This window comes from Periophthalmus magnuspinnatus, chromosome 10, assembly GCF_009829125.3.
Source record: "Periophthalmus magnuspinnatus isolate fPerMag1 chromosome 10, fPerMag1.2.pri, whole genome shotgun sequence".
Classification (NCBI taxonomy): Eukaryota; Metazoa; Chordata; class Actinopteri; order Gobiiformes; family Gobiidae; genus Periophthalmus; species Periophthalmus magnuspinnatus.
This window is the reverse complement of record NC_047135.1, coordinates 32,303,010-32,329,335: the sequence shown is the minus strand read 5'-3', so window position 1 is coordinate 32,329,335 and position 26,326 is coordinate 32,303,010. Positions and strand designations below refer to the sequence as shown.

At 39.3% G+C, this 26,326-nt stretch overlaps 3 protein-coding genes and 1 non-coding gene across 4 annotated transcripts; 2 read left to right on the top strand and 2 right to left on the bottom strand.

Moving 5' to 3' along the window:
- The first annotated feature begins 4,430 nt into the window (after window positions 1–4,430).
- Window positions 4,431–4,503, top strand: trnav-uac (transfer RNA valine (anticodon UAC)). Its single transcript has one exon. It is a non-coding gene; the product is annotated as a tRNA-Val (tRNA).
- A 721-nt stretch (window positions 4,504–5,224) lies between these two features.
- On the top strand, window positions 5,225–10,522 carry cstf2 (cleavage stimulation factor, 3' pre-RNA, subunit 2). The gene is made up of 13 exons (XM_033973615.2): window positions 5,225–5,342; window positions 6,080–6,158; window positions 6,285–6,454; window positions 6,530–6,666; window positions 6,803–6,922; window positions 7,004–7,126; window positions 7,229–7,340; window positions 9,135–9,234; window positions 9,312–9,511; window positions 9,688–9,812; window positions 9,908–9,964; window positions 10,146–10,284; window positions 10,352–10,522. The coding sequence occupies exons 1-12, from the start codon at window positions 5,246–5,248 to the stop codon at window positions 10,269–10,271; spliced, it is 1,446 nt and encodes a 481-aa protein (XP_033829506.1). The 5' UTR covers window positions 5,225–5,245; the 3' UTR covers window positions 10,272–10,284; window positions 10,352–10,522.
- On the bottom strand, window positions 10,521–16,450 carry nox1 (NADPH oxidase 1). The gene is made up of 13 exons (XM_033973613.2): window positions 16,353–16,450; window positions 15,317–15,412; window positions 15,134–15,244; window positions 14,958–15,042; window positions 14,346–14,491; window positions 13,684–13,877; window positions 13,461–13,587; window positions 13,271–13,363; window positions 12,936–13,177; window positions 12,121–12,283; window positions 11,781–11,927; window positions 11,579–11,703; window positions 10,521–11,482 (listed from the first exon to the last, which is right to left on the bottom strand). The coding sequence occupies exons 1-13, from the start codon at window positions 16,395–16,397 to the stop codon at window positions 11,356–11,358; spliced, it is 1,701 nt and encodes a 566-aa protein (XP_033829504.1). The 5' UTR covers window positions 16,398–16,450; the 3' UTR covers window positions 10,521–11,355.
- A 390-nt stretch (window positions 16,451–16,840) lies between these two features.
- Window positions 16,841–24,242, bottom strand: xkrx (XK related X-linked). Its single transcript, XM_033973616.2, has 3 exons — window positions 23,331–24,242; window positions 18,445–18,704; window positions 16,841–18,316 (listed from the first exon to the last, which is right to left on the bottom strand). The coding sequence occupies exons 1-3, from the start codon at window positions 23,678–23,680 to the stop codon at window positions 17,466–17,468; spliced, it is 1,461 nt and encodes a 486-aa protein (XP_033829507.1). The 5' UTR covers window positions 23,681–24,242; the 3' UTR covers window positions 16,841–17,465.
- Window positions 24,243–26,326: the final 2,084 nt, after the last annotated feature.

Sequence of the window (26,326 nt, the reverse complement as noted above, 5' to 3'; positions counted from 1 at the left end):
TCCATAGCCTGACTCCACATATGACACGATCCTGCACATTTCCGCGGGATTCCAGCGAGACAGCGTTCAACACACGCGAGGCACAAACACACATCTGCAGGTCAAAGTTTGTGAGAGTTTTGCTCACACTCAGGAGCTTAGAGCAGTGCCCCCTTTAATGCCCCCTGCTCGCCCGTAACGCCTTTGTTATTAGTAATCGCATGGTATTGCACCGTCTTACCTTGGCTCCGTGCTCATTTCAGCCACAAAGCATGCACACAGAGCAACAAGCTATTGTTGTGCTCACATGCCGTGCACGCGCGGGCAGGGATGGGGTTTTAAAGTAAGATGAATTCAGAATGCAATTTTGGCTTCTCCTCGCCTTCTTTCCTTATTGCCAGTTTTCAGTCTGCAGCAGCTGGAGAAAATCGCGCACCCAGGGTCCTAGCGCCGAGGAAGCCCTACAGGTGAACAGGCTCCACACACAGCTGCGCGGACACTGGGAGCTCTGGACGCGAGAGGCTCCTGGATATAACCCCCACAAGTCCGCACGAAAGTGACAACATGAGATAAACCAGCCTCAGACAGCGTGAACATCCAGCACCTGCAAGAAACATTCGTGAAATGACTCTTTTAATGACCATTCCAGTCACCAGTCATCAAGGAGACTGCAGCAGTGCACGTGGCTCCCTGACTGGCATTTGTGGGGTAATTTATGCAGTGGATTATGACGTATGGTTGTTGTGCAAATATGTTGCAAAAAGTGCCATCTGAAAAAAAAAAAGACAAAAGAATTAGAATCAAATAAATAAATTGACGAGCTGAAAAAGGCTGTCGTGCAGTGCATGAGGCTGCAAACTGTTGCCTGGTGAGTTAGACTCTACTTTCTGTTTGTCTAATTTTGGGACCATCTGATTACAGCCTCTTATTTTTAGTGCATGTCTCTGAAGAACACATCTCCTCATGAATATCCTCATAACATTTACAACAAAACTAATGCACACATCCTGTAGCTCAGATCTACAGAGTCCTTGGGCTGTAGTCGACTAAAGCCTTGGAGTAGAGAACATTTAGTTATTTTTCTGTTCTACGAGAAGATTTGAGCTTTAGATGAACAAATGACTCATAGATACAAACTTACTGCTAAGAGTTTAATTCAGCTTTTTATTTATTTTGTTCAATTCATCTTTTTTTAACCACATTGTACATTTAGAATATTTTTTTGTTCATAATTCTACTTAAGGTTTATTGTGTCATTGGCATAAGTTAGTTTCAGTATTATCGTTTATCGTCTGAGCCAGAACACTGTTTTGATTTCATCATGGTTCATATTCATTTAGTATTTTATATTGTCTCTAACTAAATCAGTAAACTTCAAGTTCACGCTTAATCCTCTGGTCACCTGTGGACCCTCGGGGTTTTGTTTTTCTTTTTTTCTTCAAACATCCATATTTCTGGTTGTGTTGAGGTCAGACACATGAAAAGTAAGATCGATCGAGTCACATTTTTTTTATCTCATATGCTCAGTTCAAAGAATAGAACAAAAGGGCACAAAACACAGATCTATTCATCTTGTACTCACACATGTGCTGACTTTATACATTTGATTCATTTTTTTAGATTATAAGGGTATTATGTTGTAAAATTACACACACACACCAACATATATTCTGAAAGCTGAAAAAGTGGAGTGGAAAACTTGAGCTAAATCTATTAGAGACTAGTATATGTCAATAATTATGGTGGACCCTGATCACCTTCAGGACCCTCAAGAGTCTCTATTTTTAAATGGTCATAAAATCCACATAGATTAATATTCACCTCATCTACATCTACTCTGCTCATGTGCAAAATTTATACAGATGGTATATTCTTGACATTACTGGCCATATGGCCTTAAACGTACACCCTGAGTAAATAATAAAAACATGCAAAATAAAAAGTATGAAGTAGAAAATTTGAGTTCATTTTATTAGAGCCTGGTATATGTGAATACTTCATGGTGGAAATATATTTGGTGCATTTCTGTGTTTTGAATGGGAGAGGTTTGACCTTGACTCAGAATGTTGTCGGATACTTTGAGGATCTCCTCGATGCCACCGTCACATCTTCCAAGAGGAAGGAGAGACTGTGGCGGACTCATCCATCACCCAGGCTGAAGTCACTGAGGTGGTTGGCAAGCTCCTCTGTGGCTCCGGGGGCGGATGAGATCCATCCTGAGTATCTTAAGTCTCTGGATGTTGTGGGGCTGTCTTGGCTGACACGTCTCTGCAGCATTACGTGGCAGTCTGGGACGATACTGCTGGACTGGTAGGCAGGAGGGGTGGTCTTTCTAGGAAGGGAGACCAGAGGGTGTGTTCCAACTACAGGAGAATCAAGCTCCTCATCATCCCCTTTAAGGTCTATTCCATGGACTGGAGAGGAGAATCCGGCCGATAGTTGAACCTCAGATTCAGGAGGAGCAGTGTGGTTTTCATCCTGGTCATGGACACTTGACCAGCTCTACACTCTCCATTGAGTGCTCGAGGGCTCATGGGAGTTTGCCCAACCAGTTCACATGTGCTTTGTGGATCTGAAGAAGAAATTTGACCATGTCCCACGTGGTGTCCTTTGGTGTCAAAATCCAAGGCCATGGTTCACAACAGGAAAAAGGTGGTTTACCCTCTCCACGTGGAGGTGGAGAGTCCCTGCATCAAGTGGTGGAATTCAAGTATCTTGAGCTCTTGTTCATGAGTGAGGGAAGGATGGAGTGTGAGATTGACAGGTGGATCAGCGAATTCATCACTGCAGATGCTGCACCAGACTGTTGTGGTGAAGAAGGAGTTGAGTCGAAAGGCAAAGCTCTCGATTTACTGGTCAATCTACCCTCACCTATACTCATGAGCTTTGGGTAACGACTGAAAGGACAAGATCACAGATACAAGCAGTTGAAATGATTTTCCTCCACAGAGTGGTTGGGCGCTCCCCTAAAGATAGAGTGAGGAGCTCAGTTACATGGGAGGAGCTCAGAGTAGAGCCACTGCTCCTCCACACTGAGAGGAGCAGCAGCTCATGCATCTGTTTCTGATGCCTCCTGGATGCTTCCCATGATTTTCTGGCTCAAGGTGACGAATGTGACCTACATTTGAAGGGATCCATAGGGTTAATTGGTTAAATCCACTCGTTCACTTGGTTTCAGCACCAAGCTACATTCTACATAAAATTTGTAAATCACAAGTCACATGACAGTTTGATCAGAATAGTATATCGTCACAGGAATGAGACAATTCTATTTTCATCACCATATTGGCCACCCCTACCAAGAGCAATATGCCACAAAAATAATATCACTATTTTCTTGGAGCCAGATCACCATTTTGATCACGATTCATATATCTTCATATTAAGTTGTAGAGGTAACTAAAGTCTCCTGCTTCTTCTGAAAGTTCATACTTGTTTGGGAGATTACACCAGATGTTTCTGCTCATTTTATTTTTACTCTTTTGTTGTATTGTTTTAATTGTTTCGCTTATAGACAATATTCTTGATATTCTAATTTTACACATCTTCAGAACAACAATTGTGATATTATTCAGATTTTTCTATTTTGCTCACTGCTTGCCCCACTTATATAGATCAAATTGTGAGAAAACGGCATCTTTGCATCCCTAATTATGATACTTTTAAACTATGTAAGTTCATTGTAAATCGTAGAGTTGTACTCGTCACTACTGACTAGTGAATTATAGAGTAAGCTGCTGAGCTGAAATGTGAGTTATTCATGAAGTAAAATAAAATGTATTCTGATATTAAAGAAGACAAATGATGCTTTTCAGGTACTTAGAACTGAACTGTAGAATAAACTGTATCTTCTTGAAGGAGATAAGGGATGCAACTGAGAAAACGTTTTCTACATGATTTATATTGAACCCAAGGTTGAGACATAGTACAAAAGATTAAAACAATATTTATCGACATGAGCCTACTGATGATACTGATAAAAGATGTATTTAGTCAGCAGATGAAACACATGTCATTAGATTAAGCAAAAAGGAACAGTTTGAAAGTGTTTGGAAGTTTTTCAAAAAAATGTAAGTTGTGTGCTGATTTGTTTTTTCTTTTCTTTGGGGCATTGTGTTGTTTGTGTGTATTGTTCTTTGTTGTATGTCTATTGAAAAAGTAACAATACAAAACAAAGAAACCCTCTCCTTTTAGACATACATTTTCCAAAAAAGTGTTTTCACATTATAATTCCAGTAATAATAATAATAATAATAATAATAATAATAATAATAATAATAATAATAATAATAATAATAACAATAATAATAATAATAATAATAATAATAATAATAATAATAATAATAATAATAATAATAATAATAATAATAATAAATAAATAAATAAATAAATAAATGTAAAATCACACGGTGCCCAGACAAACACTTTCCTTACCTCATAATTGTCACGTGGGTTTCATAGTGTAGCGGTTATCACGTCTGCTTTACACGCAGAAGGTCCTGGGTTCAAACCCCAGTGAAACCAAGTCGTTTTGTAGATAATGATCTGGGCCAATTCAGAAGCTAAAATGACAAGACTGAACATAACTAATCCTCCTTAAAGAGTCAAACTCATCCTGTGTTTACTTTAAATAGCCTGAAAACTTATCTAAATAGTTGACTAAGTGGACAGTTTTCTAGATGACACTTTTTTAACAGTTAAATTAGTTAATACTCTAAACTGGTGATGCGACGGTTGGATACGGATCTCATTATAAAAGAGCCGATTCATTTTCTGTGTAATTTGTCTACATTTTTATACTTTAACACTGAACAGACACACGAATCAGCACAGAAGCAGAGAAAGCGACACGAGTGAGAAATTTGCGCACGAAAACATATTTGACATAATAATAACAGTTAGTTTTAAAAATTATTATTATTATTATTATTATTATTATTATTATTATTATTATTATTATTATTATTATTATTATTAGATTCTGCATTAGTCTAAAAGGTAAACATACTCCCACTGTCAGTTTGAAACATTTTAAACACACTTAAGCCTTGGTCATTTCTCTCTGTGGTTAGTTCGTTGTTAAAATTAGTTTTATTCAGACTTATTTAAGTTCGTTGACGAAGTAAAACATATTATAAACGTAATAATAACGCAGGGAGCTAAATAGCGCCGTCTAGTGCTCGGGGGGAAAATGTTTTCGCCGCGCGGCCGTTTAGCGGAAGTTGTTTTGTGAGTTTCCGGGTGCAACATTAATTTCTGTCCTAAAATGGCGAATGTAGCCGCCGCCGCCGCCGCCGCTGCCGCCGCCGCTGCGGCTGCTGCTCGAGACCCGGCTGTGGACCGCTCTCTTCGGTCAGTGTTTGGTGAGTCAATGCTGATGTTTTATGATGTCGAAGCTTTACAGGATGTGCTGCGTTAAAACCAACACGATGGTCTCTTACCTTAGCTTTAGCGAAGCTCTAGCTCGTGTGTCAAAACAATGTTTATTGTTAACCAACTGTTATGAAACTTTAAAGACAACTGGATTTGAGGGGGAAATGCAAATGGGAATACAGGGCTGGTATTTTTTCTTTTTTGTCTCTTGCTTGTGACAACATGGTGTAACTGGTGGTCTGTTTACCTTAACCTGAACATGCAAGATGAACCATGCAAGATGAACCATGCAAGATGAACCATGCAAGATGAACCATGCAAGATGAACCATGCAAGATGAACCATGCAAGATGAACCATGCAAGATGAACCATGCAAGAGATCATTAATAGATTATTAATATCATGTCTACATATCCGCATATATAGAGTATTCAACAAGGATATTTTCTTTGTTATCATGGGGACATTGTGATGGGAGAAAGCATACACTGGTGGTTGGTTTTAGTTATTGTTGTTGTGTCTACATAGTTCCAAGTGTAAAACTTGTGAAATTGTGTGGAGAGGGCATTGTTAGAATAGTGTAAGTACATATATATAGAAATGGCTAGTAAACTAGGTTAAATGAGACACTGAATCTTTGCATGGCCCTTCTATGGAGCCCCACTGTACTAAATTAAAAGTAAACTTATTTAAAACTTTTACCAATCTAATCTGCATATTTTTCAGTGGGAAACATTCCATATGAAGCTACAGAGGAACAACTGAAGGATATATTTTCTGAAGTAGGACTTGTGGTGAGTTTCAGGTAAGTTTTACTCATCTGCTGATTTTGACATTGAGATGTAATGTTGTAACAGTAATGTGGGGTTAATTTACTACAGAAATTGGTGTACATATTTAAACACAAAAATACTTGTTTCCAACTCTGCAGGTTAGTGTATGACAGAGAAACAGGAAAGCCAAAAGGTTATGGCTTCTGCGAGTACCAGGACCAGGAGACTGCTCTCAGTGCTATGCGCAACTTGAACGGAAGAGAATTCAGTGGTCGCGCACTTCGGGTTGACAATGCAGCAAGTGAAAAGAATAAAGAAGAACTTAAAAGTTGGTGCTCCTCAACATGATTCCAAGATACACAAACAAATATTGCACATTTTGAATTACCGTTTATGTGGACAGGCCTGGGCACAGGAGCTCCTATCATCGAGTCTCCATATGGAGATAGTGTACAGCCAGAAGAAGCCCCAGAATCCATTAGCAGAGCTGTTGCCAGTTTACCACCAGAGCAAATGTTTGAACTAATGAAACAGATGAAGGTACAGTTTTGTTCTTTTAACACACTTGCTAACTTGGTTTTGACACTGAATTACAAGTTTTTATTGTATTGTTGTTGCATTTTACTTTTTCATACCCCCCCATTAGGAGGTTTAATGTTATTGTTTTCTATCTTAGTTGTGTGTCCAAAATAGTCCACAGGAGGCAAGGAATATGCTGCTGCAGAATCCCCAGTTGGCCTATGCTTTGTTACAGGCCCAAGTTGTTATGCGTATAGTTGATCCTGAAATAGCTTTGGTAAGTGACTGTTAACCTAGCTTTGTTGGTCTTGTAGATGTTTTATGGTTAGTAAAATGTTTTTCTTTGTTTTATATGTAGAAAATGCTTCATCGTCAAACTACAGTCCAGCCCCTAGTTCCAAGTGGACAAAGTGGAGCAGCACCAGTGGGTAACCCACCTCCCGCTCAACCCAATGCTCCAGTCTCTCAGCCACAGCCCGTGGTATGAGCAAAATGTCTTACACACTCACCTTTTACAAAATGTCTTCTTATTATATCACCAACCCAAAAATACATTGTTTCCCATGTATATTTGCTTGAATAGCCTGGGATGCATGTCAATGGAGCTCCTCAAATGATGCAACCTCCTAATATGGGTGTGGTTCCTGGACCTATACCTGGGCCTGGGCCGGGGCCTGCACCTGTCGGACCTCCAGGTGATTGTTAAATTCTTTAGTCATACTTAGTGGCTTCTCAAGTAGCTCGAGCTTCTCAACCTAGAGATCAACATTGCATGTTTAACAAATTATTTGACAATATTGACATTATCGGAAAAAGTTTTTCCACTGGTTTCTTTTAGAAACTAGTAAAAATGGCCAGCAGAGGGCAGGGCACTTCTACACAAGGGATAGCTTATGATTTTTTAATTGGTTGATTCTTGGAGTAGGAGAGGATACTAAGTTTTTAAAATTATATTTCTCCTCATGTTAAATGTCTCTGGGCATCTTAAAAATACAAGAGTTATGTATTATTATTATTGTTATAAAACATTGCATTGATTATATGGCCTGGTTTATTAAATGAATACAGAAGAAAGTTGGTCTCCAACAGCAGCATGGTATTAAGACATCTCAGCAAATGGCAATGTTCTTAAAGTGCAATGCCAAGAATTTATGGTAAACTGACATGCCACAAGTTTAGGGAGGGGCATCTGTTATGAAGGTGTTTAAGAGAATTACCTTTACAGAAAGTTGTACAGCAAGGACATCTGCACACATCTGTAAGCATGCCTAAAATCTTCCGTCCCCAATTGTTCCTTCGCTACTTCTACAGTATCTCTTGTTCTTCTTATTTTTAATGCTGGCTCAGGAAATCTACAGCATTCCCCTACGGGATCATCCAGCCCAGCTGCTATCGAACGGCCACAAGGTATCTCTGTATCCCTCACCTCATTTGTGAGGTTGTAGGACAGTTGCAGGAAATGACTACATGTCAGCTCAAGTTGAGTTTTACCAACTAAATGTCCTTAGCTGATTTTATCCTGCATGTTTTCATCCATAAGATCACAGCCACACCATTTTTTCAGAAGATATGGCTGTGTATCCTCAAGAAGTGACCGAGATTTGAGTTTCACATAGCCAAACTTGGGGTATGCCATGAAATGAGACTACACTAAAGTCAATTCAGGTGTAGTTCTGTCCCCTTAATGTTGGTAAATGGAGTTAACACTGGGTCACCTTTTTCTGCAAAAGTGTCTTAAAAAAGAATCCTGTAAAGTTTCAGCACACATATCCACACTCTTGTCCAATGTCTTGTCCTTGTTAGAAAACTGTAAAAAAAACAAACACCTTAAAACACAACTTAAAATTTACAGTCTTTGTGGGCTAGTTGCAGCCAATGCCTTTCAAAACTTCTCCAGTGATGCATTGTGCTTACACTAATTCCAAATGGTGCATATCCCCAAGTATTTTGAATGGAAAAGACAAAAACACCATTGACTGCATTTTCTAATGTGCTGTGCCCTATATGCGCTGGCCCTTGTGGTGTCCCACTGAAATCATTTTAATGATGAATAAAAAATTTACAAAAAATGTGCTGCCCCAAGCTGGAGATGGAGCTAGTTTAAGCCTAAGATTTCGCTAAACATTGGAATACCCCCAATATGTTTGCAGGCAGGTTTTAGGACATTCTGATGGATTGCAAAAATCTTGATGTAGAGAAGGTCGGATTTTAAGTACTGCACAGAAAGTGGAAGGACTGACAGATTAAGAGCAGAAATGTCACCTTTTACCATGGTTTGGAAGATTTACGCATGATGTTTTTTTGTTTTGTTCATTTTAGCAACTTGTTGGAGCTTGTTGTTTTATTGTTATTGATAAAGTATATGACTATTCGAATTCTAATGACAATTTGATTTTTCTTATAGATGATACATCTAGCACCCTCTTCTAGATTGCTATATGAGATTACTCCTGAAGAGTTCTGTTGAAATACATTTTTATTGCCTTCAGGACCAGGTGGTATCCCTCCGAGAGGTCTTTTAGGAGATGGTCCCAATGACCCCAGAGGTGGAACTCTCTTGTCTGTCACTGGAGAGGTGATTGATCCCAAGTAAGACAAGCAACACATGTTTATCAAACAACTGTTATCGAGACAACACTCACTAAATCTTTAATGTGTGAATGTAGTCGAGGTTACATGGGAGCTCCACCTCCTCTCCAAGCACCCCCTGTGCACATGGGCCAGATGGGTACAGGACCCCCTCCCGATATGAGAGGACCTCCAATGGACATGAGGGGTCCTCCTATGGGTGAACCACGAAATATGATGGGTGACCCCCGAGGGCCCCCAATGATGGAGCCCCGTGGACCGCCAATGGAGACAAGAGGTAGATGCACAACTGACATCACATTACACCTGTCTTCTAACAAAAAGCCCTTTGTCCTACAATGTCAAGATGTAACATGCTGTTTATTTCTTCTGAAAGACACATACCGTTTTCCAATTTTTTTTTTGTATTTTTTTCTCACTTTTCTCTTCCTTATTTTGATCAACTTTCTCTAGGTCGTGACCCCCGGGCTATGGATGCTCGCGTGCCTGTGGGTAACCAGAGGGTTCCTATGGCTGGAGGAATGCCAGGGCCCGTTCCCCACAATATGGGTCCTAATGCCCCCCCACCTGTGAGACCAGTAAGAGCTGCTACTGTTTAAATAGGCTTCATCTTCATTTAAGTGTTAACCACTATAACCAGACACTAATGGTCCACGTGCTATTTTTCCCTTAGGCAGGAGGAGGCTTTAGTCCTGGACAAGGACCTGTCTCTTCTCAAGACCAAGAGAAGGTGATTGTCATTAAATACACATTTCCACCACATCAATATTTTGTTTTACATTTCTCGCTCACATTGGCTCAATAAGTAGTTGTGACATTAACAGTAATGTCTAAGGAGGAACTATTATTTCCTGAGTCCAATAGCATCACACCCTTTTTTCCTCCTTTGAAATTGTCTCCATTGTTTGTAGGCTGCTCTTATTATGCAAGTGCTGCAGCTCACCCCAGAACAGATTGCCATGCTGCCCCCAGAACAGCGACAGAGCATCCTCATCCTCAAGGAACAGATTCAGAAGACGGCCAGTGGGGCTCCTTGATCACACCATATAGGTATGTGGAGTTAAATTAAAGTAAATGCATTATAAATGTGGTGTGTAACTATACTTATTATTTACAGCCATTGAAACCTGCTGAAACACTCAGAGAACGTTTTTGCTTGTTAAGATTGTTGTAAACATTTTTGTTTGTACCTGTCTGTACAGTTGTCTCGAGCCAGCATTTGTGAAATATCAATATTGACCTCTCAATTACAGAATACATTTTTCCCAATAAAAACATAAAAACTGTGATTTTGCATTTATTTAGTAGGAAAAAAAAACATGTATATGTTGTAATTGTTTTCTAAAGTGTTAGTTTAAAATTGTAGATAATCTTATTTAGCCTGTGTATAGAGGACACATTCAAGTGTCTCATTCTCAGCACATAGACCATGACTCTTGAAAACTCAGAACCTCCAAATTCTCAGGATGGCCTGATTGGCTGCTGGTGCTGGGGTTTAGGTAGTGGCTTCAGATCAAAGTTAAACCAACTGGACGGATTTCAGCATTGAAACTGGCAACCCAAATGAGGGACTTACTCATTCTGCTTTCTGATTGGATAATTGTAAGAACAAAAGTATGCTGTATCAGAAATAAAAGGGACATTATGACATGTTTTTGTAATTAAGAATAAATCAGAAAAAGTTACATTTAATTGTAGGGCACAGATTCATGTTTATGAAATATAAAATTAAAATCTTACATACAGTTGCATTAACAGAACACACAAAGCCTTGAGATAAATTCATATTTACATAATGTCAAACTGCAAAACTATACCAAGAAACCTTTCTGACTGGTCTTGGGAATTCTACTTTTTAAAAGTTAACTACAATGTAAAATTTAACGTATCAAATGAATAATTAAGAGCAATATCGCCCATGTCTTGCATAATGTGTCAATTATAAATACGTCTCCACACCCAGCCTCCTAAACGTAGGCTGGCAAATGACTGTGTTCAAAAAAATGATATTTCACATAACATGGGGAGTGCTGCAGTGGCTGAAACCACAAGATGGAAGAAAAAAACTGCTGTTTTCACTGGGTATCAATTGTCTATGTACATTGTAAAAGAGTGATGGTATCAGAAGTTTTCTTTGTTGAAATAAAACTTTGTCTTTCGAGGATCTACATCAGAGTGTTTGATGCAGTTCTTCCCTAAAACCTTGGCCAGGGCTTCTGGGCCACACAGGAAGACTCCCACCCCAGACCTGAGGACGGTAGAACATGTTGAAGCGTTTATGCCATGCACACAAATATACGACTGAAGGGACAGTGTAAAAAATATTAAAATGATTGTTACTTACGTGGGATACACTTTGCGAACTAGTTCAAACTCTTTGTCCCAGATGGGCCTGCCGATGTTTGTTTTTTGTTTCAGCCCAGTCACTGCATCTGTGTCCTTATCAAAGTTGACACTGAAGAAGTCAGCCTTAAGAAACAAACAAAAAAAGTTAAAATTCTCACAAATTGTAGCAGACTTGAATAATTGTTTGTTCAATAACTCACCAGGTTTTGGTCCCACCCAGTTAGGTAAAGCTTGTACGTGAGGAAATCTCCCATCCCTCTCTCCTCCATTTCTGTCTCTAGCACCTGGAGGAGATCGGCAAACCATTCAAAGGCGTAGGTTTCCCGACACAGCCAGTAGAAATAGATCTACACCAGGAAGTAGAAGCAAGCTTGTCAAACAATTGTTCTTTGATGAATGAGACAACAGAGCATAAATCACACCCCTGACATGGGCGTATTATAACAACACAAAGAAATGTTTTGTTCATTCATCAAGTACAGTGAAGTGCCAGTGTTGCAAAATGGACACTAAGCCAGGTTTATGAAATTATGCTCTAACCTTTCTGGTTCGCAGCTTTGGGTCTGACTGTTTGAACTTGTACCAGATCGATTTGAGTATAGAGGCAAATGGAGTCACTCCAATACCAGCACCGACCAGCATGGCGACCTCATAGTCAAAGACATCCTCACTGGCTGTTCCGAAGGGGCCATCCACACCAAGCCTAAAGAAGAGGGTTTTGTAAATGTAATGATTATATAAAAGACAAATAACAAACCAGCCATGACAAAGCAAAAGCAAGGTTGTATTTTGCAATGATGTTTACGCAATCAAACTAATAGTAGGTTGTTGGATGAAGGGCTGAGATTACAGATACAAGTGTCAAGTGTCACATCAAAAGATCAGTTCTGCCTACGATACAGAGGTGTGGAGCCAAATTTCACATCTGATTAGTGATGGCATATCAGAAAAGATCATTTAAAAATAGAATTTAAATCCATGTTTGTATTTAATTATTTTTTTAAGGTGTGCAAAATGTAAATTTTTTAAGTAATATCTTATTTTACATTTTATGTATTCGATTTGATTCGATTCGTGGAGGCTTTAATAGAAACCCTTTTCGCCTCTTCCTGCACCTGCTTTTTATATGCGGTGTCCTTTTTATTGTTATATGATATATAACTGCAAAATAAATACATAAAATAAAAATAAATAAACTGGAATGTAAACTCACAAATTTCCCATCACATTATTTGTTGTTTTTGTTTTGTTTTTGTTTTGTTTTTTTATCCTTTTAGTGCCCTTATAAATAGTCTAATTCCAGAGCCCCAATGCTCAAAATTCATAACAGAATCTCTGAATTCTGGTGGACTGACTTGGGTCCCTGGGCTCCCTCTGGCAGCTGCTCCATGATTTCGATGAGTTTGTTGGTCCAGTCTCCAGCCGAGCGGATGTGCACACTGAAGAAGTCCTCCTCGGGGGCAGAGGTCATGGTGAAAGGATGCCACTCGAGCTGCGAGATGGACGGGCAGTTGATGAAGACGTATTGACCCACGTCCATTTTAAACCCATTTTTCACCAGCTGAAGCTCCAGAACTTTGGATGGCCTCATCACAATCTGCAATACAATAGGAATGTGCAATAGTAAAATAATAACAATAATACAATAAATGCATGTTTAATGTCTTGAAGCCATAAAAATACTAGTTACCTTTCTATATGTGACAGGCTGAGTGTAACGAATAAAACGTAGAATTCGTTCACAAAGATACAAAAACATGGGCCCAATAACCCACATCCAAGTCTAGAAAAGTCAAAAGATTATCATATTAAAACACTGTGATATAAATGTAAAAAGATAAATATATAAATGCTTGTATGTTTGGACCTTTATGACAAACCTTTGGAAACCCTCCTTCGAACTTAGGCATAGGACACTCTGGTATTTCTCCCCAGTTGTACATATGATCTTTGCAGTATGTGAAATTATGAGGCGGGTCTGTTTCCTCTTGGTGTCGCACAATACGCCTGAAGACAGATAAATATAACACTCAAAGAAACTCAATTCAAGCTAGAATATGAACATGCCTGATGGATATAATGTAAAAAAAAAACACCTCTTACCCAGCTCCATGGATAACCAGCCCAGCGAAGAAGATGATGAAGAGGTGATGCGTGTACCAGAAGACTTCGAAATAGTTCCGCCGGATGACCTCCATAGACGACGTGATGATGAGGATGAGGGAAAGAGTGATAATGACCCCAGTGAGGCCGGCAATGGAGGTGAACACAAAGTAGGTTGGAATCTGTTGTGGATCCTAGAAAAATAAAAAAAAGTAATGTAAAAATGACTATAGCAATGACCACCTTAACAACATCTCCATGGAGACTACCAGAAAAGTCACGTAGTGCACCGCTCTATCCAGCTTTTCTGGTGGTCTCCATGGAGATATTGTCACTTTGCTTTGATTTAACTCATGCATTTATTCATTTATTTATTACACGTGCAAAAATACACTGGAAAAGCTTGCATTCTTCACAGATCTGACCTGTAACTTAGCCTGGCGTCATCACTTGCTTGTTTCCATAGAGATAGATTTGTTTAATACTAAATTGTGGATCTTGGCAAATCAAAAAAATGTCCCTGGAAACAAGGAAGTAGCATAGTGTAGCTTTAAAATGCAGTAATCAAATGTGACTCAGGAGCATATTTCCAGTCTTTACTACACTCTCTAAGACAAGGTGGCATTTATAAATAATTATAAGCCATAACTGTAACTACTTACAAGGTCAACCACCCGAATTGGATTGAGATAAGTAGTTTCCTCTGCGTCTTCCAGTTGTGACAGAACCGTGCTCAGGTCATCGTAAACGTTTTGTCTACTGTTGTTCAGCCACTCCACGTTCAGTAAATGGGCGATTATATGAACCGCTGGGAAGGAAAAGAGACAGAAAAGGTGTGTTTGGTTATACGTGAGACAATGTGTGTTTAGTAGAGCAGAAAGTTTCTAATCTAACTAATAGTAGATCAGGAAAATCCGCCAATGGTCAATAAGTGCTCAGTAGATATTCATCTAATCTCATGTAACCTAACCATGATCTTTTGACCTTTTATTGTTGTGCGTTTATCAGAAATCTACACCCGCATTTGAGTCACTTTATCACATGTGAATGAATGGGGAAATTGGTTACATAAACTAGAAAACATTCGTGTCAGCTTCATGACAAGTTTCATCTTTTGTTGTGGATCAGACCTGGATGACTAAGAAGTAAATTTTCCAGTTATTTGATATTCATGTTTGGTCACGAAGAGAGTGAATTTTGCATCAGTGGATTTCTTATGCAATCTTTTTTTGACCTTGAATAAATTTGAACTAAAAAAGCAAAGAACATCTCACCTGTCATCAGCCCGATCATGTAGGCCACAAGCTTATGGAAACTTAAATTCTTGTCAAGCTGTTGTCGCATTGACCTTCCGCAACACTGACAAAGTAAATCACGTTAAAATATAAAACAAAAGACAAAAATACAAAACATTCAAGCCACAAAACTTAAACATTTATATGTTTCTCACCACAAAAGAGCCACGGAGCAGAGACAAGAGGTTCCTACACACAGGGAGCAGGATGAGCATGCAGTTAAAGTTGAGGACAGCAGCAGGAGCTCGAGCCCAAGCCAAAGCGGACTGTAAAAACAACAAGAACAGTCAGTGGACACTACACATGCAATGGCCAAACGGAGAGGTTCTGTCACTTACCCCTAACAGATGTCTGGTGTAGATGTAATCGTCCCCCAAGTCATACACGAAGTAATACCAAACGAAGAGGAAGATGTTGATGCCCATCCACAAAATCTTTAAGTCAAAGAGGGAGAAAAACACTTAATACAGGCCTGTTTCATTTATTATTTCTCACATATTTTATTCCACTGTCCAGTACAAGTTCTCTTCAAAATTTATATAGTGTGTAGGGCGGGAAAGGAACAAGTACTGTACTCAAAAACAAACAAACAATGTGTCATCTGTACAAAGTCAATTATCTGCTTATCCAACTACATTTTTGAACTGCACTGATAATTATAAACTTTAAAAAGATGCTGAGCTCTTGAGGTTTTTAGTTTAAGTACCAACCTTGAGCAAAACAATCAAAACAGACATGAACTTCAATAGAAATAATAATTAAAAAAAAATCAGCACAATGCTTTGTAAATCACTTTTACGTTTTTAGCCCAAAATATGCATTTCTTCTCTCCAATACTTATCCTAATTATACTTTTACTGTGATACTTTGACTTTTAATGGACTTTCTGACCACCATATGGCAAACTCAAAGCTTCCTCTTCCTCACTCTGATCTGGAGCTGGGTCCCGGTGGGTCAAATGCAGAACAGTGTCTCTGCACAACAATAACGCGCATCTGAGCCTCATGTGGCGCAGAACCAGCAGAAGAGCAAAGTAAAAGTTCACATTTTTGGTATATTTTAAAGATTATACTACTCCACTACAAGACTTAAACGTGAAAGCATTTTTTTTATTAGTTTGAGACATGCTGAAAACAGTTTGAGTAGACAGAAATATAGAAATAAAAACAGTTTGGAAAAAAAAACTAATTCTGTTGTTTCTGTTGGAACAAAATTCAGCTCAAATCTTCATCAGAATTAGTTCACTTGAAGCGCAAAATACTTTTACTTTTGACTTTTTTTTGTGTTTTTTTCCTGTGATGCAGTGCTCCAGTATCTATAGTTTTACTTAAGAAACAAAACTGAGTACTTTTTCCACCACTGCGCAGAACTTACCAGTATGAATGCAGTGAGTCCATGGTTGATGATCCAGTTCCCCATGTTGCTCTTGTTGCTCTTGTTGCTGTTGTCCACTGCTCAAGGAAAGTCTAAGCATCTCCAGAGCCTTTGGACGTGTGATTTATAGTGTCCAGGTAAAACCCCGCCCCTCTCAGGAACACTAAATCTCTCACAATTATTGACAGAGACGCGGAAATAAAGCCTTGATGCTCTCTGAAATGACAGACCTGAAGCAGAATGACTACATTCCCGTCTTTGGACAGATGGAATGAGGAAGTAAGGAGGGGTTTATCTGACAGATGTTAACTCACCTAACAACCATATGACATATCACCATGGTATTACAATTACAATAAATAAACCATCAGAGTAAAGCATTTAATTGTGGAAGGAGCACTGATACCACTTACAGGAACTAAAGAAAAAGTATCCAGGTGTGCTGTATGCTGATGGTGTGTTCAAAGTCAATACAATACAATATTTTTAAACATTGAAATATTTATTCATTTTCTATTATTACAGAAACTAGTAAACAATTTTTTTTTAACATATTTTCATAGTTGAGTTATAGGTGGACGTAAGGCTTTATTTACGTTTCAAGTAATACAGTAGTAGTCAAGGCACTAACAAAACATAAAAGCACAAAGTGAGAGCAGTTGGGTCAGTTATGTTGCACCAGTGGATGTGTTAAAGAACTTTCAGGCACATATCATATTTCTTTTTCTCATTAGTGTAATTTTAATTTGAACAAGCAACCCAAAATCCCTTTTACAAATTTATACAAATGTCAACATTTTCACCTGTAGATGATAATGTTGTGAAGTGACAGAAATGTGCAAAACAGCATACATCCATGAAAATCCTGAAGTTGTAAACAGGGGATGTCCATACTTGGCACCATTCCCGCACACCTGCACGATCTACCAGGTCTTCCGCTCTGGGCAGCCTTTGTGCGTGGCTGCATATTTCTACACACTACATTCTTTGGTACAGGACGTGCGCAGGCCTTTAATGTGTGCAACTATTGCCACGACATACAATGACTCAGTAAAGACCTGTGCACAAAAAAACCCTGCAATTACTGTTCAGTAGAATTCTATTATTTCAAAATCAAACAGCATCCAGTGAATCATCGAGGATGGCTGTCTCCTGCTCTCCCAGGAGGCTGGTCGGGTCCAGGGGTTGTGAGTTGTGGGTGTCCACTGGGTCCTCTGCCACCAGGACCATAGTGGCAGCATTAGAGTACGAAGGCTTTGCTCGTCGACTCCCGGGTGAAGTCACTCTTTTTCGGAAACAGACACAGTGCAGACAATCATGAACATTGTACTTAAAAAGGCGTCTGCAAGGGTGAAAAAACTGATAAAACAAAAGCATGAAGAGAATGGCCAAACTGTAGCAGACCAACAGCTGGACCACAAGTAGTGGTGCGCACACATATTCATAGAAGTCCGACTTGAAGAAGTACCAGAGGGTGATGAGGAGGAAGTTCTCCAGAAAGCGCAAGCTGTAGTAGAGAGCCAAACGGGCCCATCGCTGCTGCCTCTCAATGAGCTCTCGGTGAGTTAGGTCCAGTTGCACCGCAGACCAGCAGAAGATGTTGATGCAGGCATATAGTAGAGTAAACATACACAGCACCACAGTGGTGCCCAGCTTTGAAAAGTTCTTCTCTATGTTCTCAGCCAGAGATCCTTTTCTGGCCCAAAACTCAGCCCAAGGCAGGAAAAAGAAGAAGAGCAAGTTCAACATTCCCACAAGTATAACCCAGTGTGTGAGAGCTGTGCTAAAGAGTACAAGGGCAGTGACTCGAGTGGCTATCTCCAAGCCTCTCCACACAATCAGGCAGATGTAGGCAGCAGGACGCAGCCGCACTTTATAGTCGTCATATCGTATCTGAATGGCCAGGATGTTGCATACGAGAGCTCCATATGTGATTGAAATCAGAGTAATGATCATCAGAGCCACTGTGGACACAACATAATGCTGTTACTTCATGTAAAGTAACATTATATGTCAAATAAAAAATGTAATCTTAAATTAACACAGTCGAAGCAGAAATCTTTTCTGTGCATAATGTAAAAACATTACTTACATCTAAGATGGAGGATGTATTTCTCCTGGATGGTGGCATACAGCTGCAGGGTCAGCTGAGGGGTAGAGCCCAGAAATGCCTGAATAACAGCAGCACGTTTAAAGGCGTTTCTGTGAGCAGCAAGGTTGCGTTCTGATTGGCCAATTTCCCACTCCATGGGAGTCCCTTGGCCCTTCTTCAAACTAATCCTTCTGGAAATTGTGACATATGGCTCCTCCTCCTTGCCGGCTCTGAAATACATGACCAGCGCTTCCAGACATCTGAAAAGAGAAAACGTAAAAAGAAAGAGTAAAACCAGTTTTAATCAGCAGAGGGCAGTGCAGTGCTGTGTACAGTAGGTTATGATTGTGGTTTTGCTTTTGTTTTGACACATTAACCTCTGTGGCACACACCAACTGCATCACTTACCAAATCAAACATTTTAAATGTTTTGAATAAACAGTTCACTTCATGATTTCATTACAAAGGCATTTAAAAAGGTATAGTATAACTTCCTGGAGGTGGCACATCACCTGCATGGTTTTTCCTTCCTGCTGCTGTCAGACTGTACAATGAACACTGTTAACACTGAACATGTGTCATTCATCCACACATATGTGCAATACTTAAGTCACTTTACGAAGATGTTACATTAGAGTCTATTTTTAAGTATATTTTTTAAATTATTTTAAACTATTTATATATTATCTTGTTTTATTGCATGTACCATTTTCCTTCTGTTCTTTAACTGTGCGATGCAATACTGGAATTTCCCCACTGTGGGACTAAAGGCATATCTTATCTTATCTTATCTTAATGAACAGAAGACGATATTTGGGAAACATTCTCCATGGAGATTGATGCCAGACATTGTACAAAAAACAAGGAACAAGGGACATGTCATGAAAACGAGTAGGAGGAGGCCCTCCTCCAGGCCAAATAAGAGTCATGTTTGTGAAGATGTAAGGATGCAACCAAAATGAAAAAAAAAAACATGCTTTCATTTTAGTCTATTTTGGCTAAAAAGTTACATACTATGACTTTAAGAAATTAAATACTGAATTAAAACTGGGGTATGAAAGTTCCTGTTTGGTTCCTAAAAAGGAACCAAACATAGCAGCGCAAAACACTAGTCTGCAAATCCCAGCTGAATAAGGACACTGTACTGTGGCTCCACCAGAGGTCAGCCTAAAGAAACATGTGAATGGATCAACAGAACTGGAGGGTGTGGCTCTTACTATTTGCAAAGTAAATAATCCCAATGTTCAGCAAGGGGGTGGAGGGTTACTTCAGGGTACACTGCTAGTACTACTACCACTGACAAAGAGCCTTACATGGTGGTAAGTGGAAAACTTTTTTTTTTTTTTTATTACAACTTAACACACATATTAAAATAAACCAGGCTGTAACACTATACCATATATGCCAAAAACAGGTGGCACTGGTTTTCCACACGTAACACAATTCCTGTTTTATTATGAAGGAATAAAAGCTGTAAAAGAATATCCTCCAACTGAAAACTAAGACCTGCGCACATCACTCCGCTGGAATGTTATCTAAGGTCAGACCCTAATAATCTCTCATTTGATGTTGTACTTTAGAAAATAGTCTTAGTGTTTTTTAGGGATCCCTGTCAAACTTAGCTCCCCGACATTCCACAGTCAGCTGCTTGACGGTTAAGGACACCCCTGCTGCTAGGTGAGGAATTTGTGTCTGGAGAAAATGCAGCACAGAGCCAAACTGGGGTTGCTCCAGTTTTGAAGGAGTAAAGTCATGAATGCTTCAACATACTAAGAGAAAGGCCCCAGGCAGATTAAGGTCATTTTCAGAGCTGCATGAATGAGGACAATACTTAGACAAAACAGAATTTGTTGACAATGTCTCCTGAATATTTGCAGGAAAATGGGCTGAACTTGCTGCACAAGGGCACAGCCCCCCTGCCAATTCTGTAGAGCAATTCTGCACTCACCCAGAAGAAAAGCAGCACTAATAAATGCACTCGCCCAAAATCAATACTGTAGCTTCTACTGCAGCATATCACGTGTTTGTTAGATGGAAGCATGCTGACTAATGGTCTATAAAAGATATACAGTGAATCAATCATTAAAATGAGGTAACAAAGACACACTGCTTCAACCAATATTACATTATTCCCTCCCACAACATACTTTCCAGGAAATAGTTCTCAGTCTTATCTTGCTGTTTGGTACGCAGTGGGATCCAGCTGACCCTGACCGTTTCACTGCTTCTATATTTGACTGTTTGCTGTGCAGAAAAAGAAACAGGACAAGTATGTCTGCATGCTGCAACTGGTCCACTCAGGAGGAATCATTATGTATCCACCTATGTGTTTAAAGGAGACTTGTTGTGACAAGGCCTACCCTCCGGCAAATGACTGTCTCCTTCTGAGTTTGAATATTGCTACTTCTGTTTGTTTTGTCAATAGCCACACAATAACTGATGAGATGGCAATGGGAATATTAGTAGAAAGAATATTGGTAGAAACAAATAAACAAACCCTTTCCATGATCAGATATCATCATGACTGGTCATTATCAGATCTGCAATACCGCAATCCCCAAGCTAAACAGGAAACCTCCCCATCTACAGAGACATAGTTGTGCTTACAGTAACAGCACTATAGAACTGTCTGAAGAATTACAAGAGAAAACGCAAGAAATGGACTCAAAGGGTAACTCATGACTTTTCCATATGCGATGCACTACAATTGTATTTCCCTGCAGAATAAAGGGGATATAATGATTTAATTTCATAAACTATAAAAACTATTTACTACACTATACTCACACATGACATCACAACATTCTATAGGCCAATCATATTTAATACAAATGGGGAGGCAGCTAAAATTAATCCTGTTCAAATGCAGATTTCTCTTGTAATAAAGGACGTTTTTTTTGTGTTTAGTCAATAATAGAAATGGTTCAACATTTATGGATTTACCTTTTGGATATTTCCTGGCAAAGAACAATGTAATCAATAGGGAAAACTGTCTCGTATCCCTCATCTGGGAGCATGACATCATTTGAAAAGCACCATACCCCCAGACAGGGAGCTTCTTTATACAGTCTTTGTCTGAAACCCAGCAATATCACACCCCTAGGATCCATATTCACAATACTGTAAGCACACAGCACACTATAGAGCTGGGTAATATATCTGTATCTTGTTTCGTGTGATACAACAACCAAGACATCCAGGACCATATTATATTTCCTGATCTATGTTATAATGTTGTTTTCTCATCACAAACAGAACTAGAGTCGTGTTTTCTTTCATTCACACATGTTTAACACACAACCCCTGCATATTTAGGCTTCTTCTTCTTCTCTCAAATAGAAAACACTCTGCTCCACCTTGTGATGTCATATGGTAATACAGGAAGTGCTCCACTGTGTTTTTAAACTTCATAAAACTTCACTAGAATCGTCTGGATGATTTCAGCCCTGGAATTGCCCTGGAACTAGAGCTTTGAGACGCAAGGTGAAACGGACCATTTTGAATTTTGGAGATACAGACAAATAACAAAGTCAAACATGTGTGAATGAAACAAAACACACCTCCAGGTATGTTTATGAGGGATAACAACACTATAACATGACAGTTTTGTGCAATATAGGACCTTTAAGCACATTTCTGATGGATTCCTGATGGATATGTATTTGTCATCTGAATCATGATCATCATCAGTATAATAAAAACATAGACAATATTACGTTGTTATATTATTATCAGTGTAAGTGATCTGGGATATAATTGTTTGGAAAGTGAAACATTAATTTGTGAATTTACTACAACGTTAAAAAACAAAACAAAACAAAAAAAAAAACTTCCCGCAGGCATTCACAGGTTTTTGGTGGTAGACATAAATAATTTTTTTTTTGGAAGAGATGGAAAAGATTCAAAACCCTGTTTCAGTTTAAGCGTTCTTCAGTTTTGGCACAGATGTTGCACAGGTCTAAAAAAAAAAAAAACAGTGCTGAGAAACCAGATTTGTATGCTTCATTAGAGATAATAGACAAATGAGTTAAACTGATAGAACAGGCCTATCATTACCATGTTCAAATACAAATGTATGCAAAAGCTATAAAGATTGAACTACACACTCCACACAAAGCACACTCACTGGGGAAAACTGATCAAATACTTTTTTTTTGGCCTTGAAAGAAAAAAACACACCCTCCAATAACTTCACTCTTGTAAAATCCACTCAGCACCATTGGTTTACTGTTTTACAAGTCAAAGTTCAGCTCTGTATTCTTAGTATGGACTCAACAGTGATTTGAATGTGCAATATCATGAACTATAATGTTTGTTAACATGTTACTATGAGTCATGGTTTGACAAACTGGTCTCTCAGGGAAGGGATTATGAGGTGCAAGGTGTTTGAGTGCAAGAAAGGCGCTTTAATTTAGAGTTCTACTTTCACATGGAGCAAATGGGTAGAGTGTGTTTTTAATCAAATGTATGTGCTAAAGTTTGCCACAAACAATATCAATAATAAACAATATCTACACCACGCATTCACGTGTCTTGTGGTTTTCGTCAGTTCCAGCACTGTGGTTAGCTGTGACTACAGTGTGCAAGTCTTAAGACCTGATGTGTGGGTTTACATTTAACCTCTGCTGAGGCTGACCAGAGATGCCCTTCTCATCACTAAGAACCCATATTTTACACCCAAATGTGTGTGTGATAAAAGACTGAGTGAGCATGATGCATAGAGCCAGAGTGTGGTTTATACTAATACACCTGCCTATAATCAGTGATCCATGTATTAAGTAGTATGAAAACAAGATTTCAATTTCTAAGAAAGAACAGATTTTTGAATGTGGTTACTGGTCATATAGACTTAGCCCAGAATTAGTGAGTACAGTGTGCAGGCCTACCTAATGACAGGCCCCAGCAGCAGTAGGTGCAGGAAGAGCACCAGTGGCCTGTCTCTGCCCAGGTCTCTGTGGATAAAGGTGAGGGCCAGTTGGATGAGCACAGCGGGGACTAGCATGAAGGCGAGGGTGAAGCCCATCCAGATGCCGTCCTCACTCTTGTGGTACATGCTGCACAGGACAGCGGCGGTGATGAACTCTGCACAGTAGAGCACCGTGCTGAGGACCACGCTGAAGGGCGGCCGGACACGGCTGGGGCGGACCACCAGCATCAGTCCATTGTCATCCTCTGGATGGACACACTCCTGGGGGTCAATGTTGGAGATGTCCCGCTCTTGTTCACGCAGCTCCATGGCTCCTTCACACACAGCACAGGGCGTGTGTTCAGTGTCTCCTTAGTTACTTCAAACCACAGTTCTTCAAATATTTCCACTTATTGCGCCGTCTCCACCAACTTTCCGTCAAGTCGTTCATCGCTGGCTCCACATTATAAAAATGACTCAGCTGAGGACGTACGGTTTTGCCTCCGGCCCTACGCTAGACTGCTCTAAAGTACGTGGCCTTATCAAACCTGCCCGACCCCGGGCGCTGATCTCAGCGGGGCAGCTGTGCTTTCAGCCGCGGTAAACTTCACCGCTCGTCACGCTGTGACACCGTTCACTCCCCGCCTGTCGGTGCGGCCATAATCTGCGCTGGGGCGGGCTCCTTTCATAAACAGCCGCTGGCTGCGTGGACCCGGGCAGAGTCCTCACAGGCTGTCCGAGTCTGGACTGGCTCCATGTGTGGATCGTGTCAGTGTACGTCGCTCTTGCAGCTGGATCGATGTTGTACTCGGCTTGTGGAGCTCAACAGCGACGTCAAGCGTCCGCGACACAAACCTTTACCGGAAATGACGGAGTTGTTTCAAAGTAAGACAACCGGAAGAAATCAGAAAGTCTATTTATAGACTTTTTTTTGCTTTACGGATATTTTTAAATATACATTAAATCAAGCATAAAGTTGTTTTGTGAAAGAATACGCTGAATAAAATTAAGGAAATTTTACGTTTTTGGTTTACAGCACATTTGCACGTAGACTGTATGATTCTGGAAATGTTATACAAAATCCTGCAATATTTTCAAGCTATTTTACCACAATTTCCTCTGTAATCAAAGACAGAATGAACACTATCAATTCATTCATTTTCCAAATAGAATCCGAAAATTGTTTATTTGTTTGGTATTTTAAAATTTGTTTCAAATTTTCTTGTTAGGCCTAAACACATTTGGATAAGGTTTTGGCTTGTATAAGGTTTCTGTATAGAGCAATATATTATAGCATAGAGCTGAAGTTGACTTGAGTCCTAAAAAACAGTTCAATGAAGGTTAAGCAAAAAGACCTGCATGTTTTCCACTTCCATTTTTAGGTCAGCCCAGTAGCCCAGACTTGGCCTTGTAGTAGTGTAGTGTGGGCGCAGCTACACAAACAGGTGCAACAACCCCCCACTTACACACACACACGCTGAATCATCCTGCTCCAAACTTATCACACTTATACACTGTTTTTAGCACTAATAGGCACAGTGAGACACCAGAGACATAGCCGAGACTGTGTCCTAATGCTAAACACAAACACAAATCTGCCCCCCCCCCCACACACGTACACAATTACAACCATATTATTTCCCTGAAAACACTCCTCCTCTTACAACAGCAAGCATTGTACTTCTGTTCATTTCAAGATAAGTGTCCACCCTCAACACACACATCAAATGCAGCTTAGCCAGAGTTAACACAGCACCTACCCAGAGTTCAGATACCCCCCCACATACACCCCCCCCCCCCACACACACACACACACCCCGGCATCTCTTCCTCTCTCTCTTTCTCTCACTCTATCAAACACCCCCCCCCCCCCCCACACACACACACATTTGCTCTTTATCTTCATCTCTGTCTCTCTCTGACACAAAACACTGTTTTAAAAACTCTCCTTCGTTGTACGTTTTTTTTTTTTTTTAGCAAGGGCAATCTTCCAGGCCACTTTATAGGATGCAAGTGTCACAGTTTCTCCACGCTTGTTCAATTGCTGAAACATTTGAGACTGTCTTTTTACCTGTTTTTTCAAGGTGCTCAGTTTGTGCTTGTGTAGTTCAGATCCTTGTCCATATGAGCCTGGAGAGGCTAAAATGAGGCTGAAGATTTGAAGCCTTAAAATGTGATATTGTAGTATTGCAGATTAAACAGAGTGATGTGCCATTCCGTTCAATAAAAAAGTAAGCATCAAAAAAATAATTCTACAAAACTGGAAATCAAAACAGTCAATAAACATCAAACACTGGTCTAACTCGCTCATCCATCACATTTCAACCTCTCAAATGACAGCATACTTTGAGGATGACATACCGTCTTTCATGGAAACCTGGACACCATTCATAAACCACTTCAATATTGTTTTCAATCAGTCATCAATATCAACAACATAAACTCCACCAATAGACTATTATAACACCATTAACATAGTAATTATGAGAATGCCACGCACACTCCTATACACACCCCCATTCCTACAAAGACACACACACACATGACATTATGTAAACTTTATTACAATAATTGCAATCATACCACCACTATTGCTGTATATTACTATTATTGTTGTGTTATTGTTTTCATTGTATGTACACGTTTCTATTGTTGCTGTCACTACTATTATTGTCATTATTATTGCCTTATTCATTAACTAATTTATTTATTGAATTAATTTGTGGTTCTGATGGAGATAAATAAATGGATGAATATAAACACACATATTAAATATTAAAATAAAGAACATGAATTATTAAATAATAATTTAAATATACACACATATATTATATATATATATATATATATATATATATATATATATATATATATATATATATATATATATATATATATATATAAATACACAATAATAACAATTATTAATCATAATAAATTAATTATTAATCAATAATAATAATAATTGACAACAAA